This window comes from Cynoglossus semilaevis, chromosome 13, assembly GCF_000523025.1.
Source record: "Cynoglossus semilaevis isolate Cse_v1.0 chromosome 13, Cse_v1.0, whole genome shotgun sequence".
Taxonomy (NCBI): Eukaryota; Metazoa; Chordata; class Actinopteri; order Pleuronectiformes; family Cynoglossidae; genus Cynoglossus; species Cynoglossus semilaevis.
In genome coordinates this window covers 4,650,284-4,651,222 of record NC_024319.1, presented here as the reverse complement: position 1 = coordinate 4,651,222, position 939 = coordinate 4,650,284, and the positions used below count along the sequence as shown (strand labels likewise).

The 939-nt window shown below is 35.0% G+C and overlaps 1 protein-coding gene across 1 annotated transcript in view; it reads right to left on the bottom strand.

Annotated features, from left to right (window-relative positions):
• Positions 1–692: 692 nt before the first annotated feature.
• The window catches only part of efna3b (ephrin-A3b), a 68,846-nt gene continuing 68,599 nt past the window's right edge, over positions 693–939 (bottom strand). Inside the window, exon 5 of the mRNA XM_017037649.1 lies at positions 693–778. Coding sequence (XP_016893138.1) covers positions 693–778 — 86 coding nt within the window. The remainder of the gene's footprint in view (positions 779–939) is intronic.

Genomic DNA, 939 nt, shown 5'->3' with positions numbered 1-939 from the left:
AAAAAAAAAAAAAAAAAAACCCGCTGCCACAACAGGAAATAAATGGTTATTTAAACCTTATCGAGTTTTCCTACAAAAAAAAAAAATTGAAAAAGCATGCACTGTGCTGACTTAACTTCTGGTTAAATGTAGCTGAGATGTAGCTTAATGTATAGCTATGAATTCCATATATTCATATATATACATTTGAAATATATACATATATACATATACATACATATATGCATATATATACATATATGCATATATATACATATATATACACATATATACATATATATACACATATATACATATATATACACATATATACATGTATATATATATACACATATATACATATACACATATATATACATATATATACATATATACATATACACACATATATGTATATATATATAAAATGAGACAAAAGTGATTTGTGAATCTAGGCTATCCAAAAAAATATACATACATAAATACATATACAGAACATATACATATATACACATATATACATATACTTGCAGAGCATACTCTGTGTGCACATTAATACATGTGCATATACAGACAAGTATATTCTCACAGACAAATACAAAACACTCATGCGCACAAAAATACATATATATATACTGTCAATACACACACATGATACCCCCCCCCACACACACACACACACAGAGCAGAGTCAGCAGATGTCAACTGTGTGATCAGGCGTCATGAGGTGAAGTGAGGATGTTCTCGTCAATGTTTCCATTCACCTCCAAACACAGCGGCTCATCGTCTTCCAGCTGTTCTGACCCAGACAGACACAGTGGTGACACCTGCTGGCAGAGATGACCGTCTGTGGAACACTCAGCCCAGTCATCTAATGAGGGCCACGCAGCCTCCACCGCTCCGTACCCCGGCCCGCGGCCGAGGGGTCGAAACACCAGCGTAAATTTGGCACCGACCGAC